The following is a 2,094-nucleotide window of genomic DNA, read 5'->3' as shown; positions in this document are numbered from 1 at the left end:
TGAGAGACACCAGTCAGTGTACAGATATCTCCCCTGAGAGAGAGAGAGGGGACTGAGAGACACCAGTCAGTGTACAGATATCTCCCTGAGAGAGAGAGAGAGAGAGAGAGAGAGAGAGAGAGAGCGAGAAAGGGGACTGAGAGACACCAGTTAGTGTATAGATATCTGCCTGAGAGAGAGGTGACTGAGAGACACCAGTCAGTGTACAGATATCTCCCTGAGAGAGAGAGGGGACTGAGAGACACCAGTCAGTGTACAGATCCTGTTCCACACATCTGGGATCTTTCTGTTTATTAACCAATCGATCGGACCGTATGGGAGTTGGTGCCTCAGAGCTCCGTGCGCTCCCTGCCTCACAAGCGTCCGTGTGGCCTAGTCTCCGCAGTCGGTTAGCCTCGCCTTACCTTTGAACCTTCCTGTCGCGGTCTTCCACAGGAGGAAACCGTCGTGTACCAGTTTCCTTCGGATCATGTCCTCTCTCCGGAAGGTTCTGCCGCTGTGCATGGGAGCGACTGCCTTGGGGTCCATGCGGTTGTACACGTCCTGCAGCCTGTATCTCTTCTCACAGTCATGAACGTCCTGGTCTACGGCCGAGATCAGGTCCTTCAGCAAGGCCAGGGAGTTGGTCAGGTCCTTGCGGTCCTCTTCATTGCCTGCACAATTATGCCACAGTCTCGGCTTCAGTCCCCATGGCTAAAGGTGGGCCCGGGCCACTCCCTCCACTCCACCCCCAGGCCCCGGGGCCCAGCTCCTGACCTTAAACCGCAGCAAACCTATCTCCGTTTCATCGACCTCTGGGGTTCACTAGGTCAAAGATCCGCCAATCAAAGCAACTCGACTGCGGGATGTGCTCCAATCCAGAGAGTGGGCCTAACTCCGACCCTGACCCTGGGGCCTAACTCCGACCCTGACCCCAGCCCTAACTCAGACCCTGATCCTGGGGCCTAACTCCGACCCTGACCCTGGGGCCTAACTCCGACCCTGACCCCAGCCCTAACTCAGACCCTGATCCTAGGGCCTAACTCAGACCCTGACCCCAGCCCTAACTCAGACCCTGACCCCGGGGCCTCACTCAGACCCTGACCCTGGGGCCTAACTCTGACCCTGATCCTGTGGCCTCACTCAGACCCTGACCCTGGGGCCTAACTCTGACCCTGATCCTGACACCAGTCTTAACTCAGACTCTGACCCTGGGGCCTAACTCTGAACCTGACCCCAGCCCTAACTCAGACCCTGATCCTGGGGCCTATCTCAGACCCTGACCCCAGCCCTAACTCAGACCCTGTCCCCGGGGCCTCACTCAGACCCTGACTCTGGGGCCTAACTCAGACCCTGACCCCAGCCCTAACTCAGACCCTGACCCCGGGGCCTCACTCAGACCCTGATCCTGGGGCCTAACTCAGACCCTGACCCCGGGGCCTCACTCAGCCCCTGATCCTGGGGCCTAACTCAGACCCTGACCCAGGGGCCTAACTCCGAACCTGACCCTGGGGCCCAACTCCGAACCTGATCCTGGAGCCTAACTCAGACCCTGACCCCAGCCCTAACTCAGACCCTGACCCCTGGGCCTTGCTCAAACCCGGATCCTGGGCTTAACTCAGACCCTGACCCCCGAGGACTAACTCAGACTCTGATCCGGGGGCCTAACACAGACCCTGAGCCCCGGGCCCGTCTGACACCCTGACACCGGGGCCTAACTCAGACTCTGACCCTGGGGCCTAACGCAGACCCTGACTCCAGGCCTAATTCTGGGGCCCAACTCTGACCATGAGCCCCAGCATTGATGTGACCCTGACCCCGGGCCCAGCCTAGACCTTGGGGCCTGGGGCCTGTCTCCAGGTGGTGGTTAGACAATGTGCCCTTCCCCTGAGCCCGGCCTTCGGGAGGCTCTGTTGTTCCTCCGTTGGCAGGCCTCAGGTCGATTCCTACCTTTGGTGTTTTGTAGAATCCGATCGAGGAGGACAGGGTACTTTGTGATTCTCTGTGTGACCAGCAAGATACATTCCTGGATCCCATATCTCCTCAGCACGGAGTTCCTCATCATTCGCTACAAACACACAGGGGGCCACAGGTCAGGACAGAGACAGCACGGGG

The 2,094-nt window shown here is 59.1% G+C and overlaps 1 protein-coding gene across 1 annotated transcript; it reads right to left on the bottom strand.

Annotated features, from left to right (window-relative positions):
- Positions 1–357: 357 nt before the first annotated feature.
- Positions 358–2,055, bottom strand: LOC122545370 (rho guanine nucleotide exchange factor 2-like). Its single transcript, XM_043684416.1, has 2 exons — positions 1,930–2,055; positions 358–653 (listed from the first exon to the last, which is right to left on the bottom strand). The coding sequence occupies exons 1-2, from the start codon at positions 2,042–2,044 to the stop codon at positions 373–375; spliced, it is 396 nt and encodes a 131-aa protein (XP_043540351.1). The 5' UTR covers positions 2,045–2,055; the 3' UTR covers positions 358–372.
- Positions 2,056–2,094: the final 39 nt, after the last annotated feature.

Source organism: Chiloscyllium plagiosum, unplaced genomic scaffold, assembly GCF_004010195.1.
Source record: "Chiloscyllium plagiosum isolate BGI_BamShark_2017 unplaced genomic scaffold, ASM401019v2 scaf_40950, whole genome shotgun sequence".
NCBI classification, from domain to species: domain Eukaryota; kingdom Metazoa; phylum Chordata; class Chondrichthyes; order Orectolobiformes; family Hemiscylliidae; genus Chiloscyllium; species Chiloscyllium plagiosum.
Note: the sequence above shows the minus strand (reverse complement) of the source record. Positions and strands in the feature narration are given on the sequence as shown.

Excerpts from the sequence above, each read along its gene's own strand:
- LOC122545370 (XM_043684416.1), bottom strand. The coding sequence starts at position 2,044 with ATGATGAGGAACTCCGTGCTGAGGAGATATGGGATCCAGGAATGTATC. Across the intron at positions 654-1,929 it reads GATTCTACAAAACACCAAAG|GCAATGAAGAGGACCGCAAG; the intron begins GTAGGAATCGAC and ends ATAATTGTGCAG.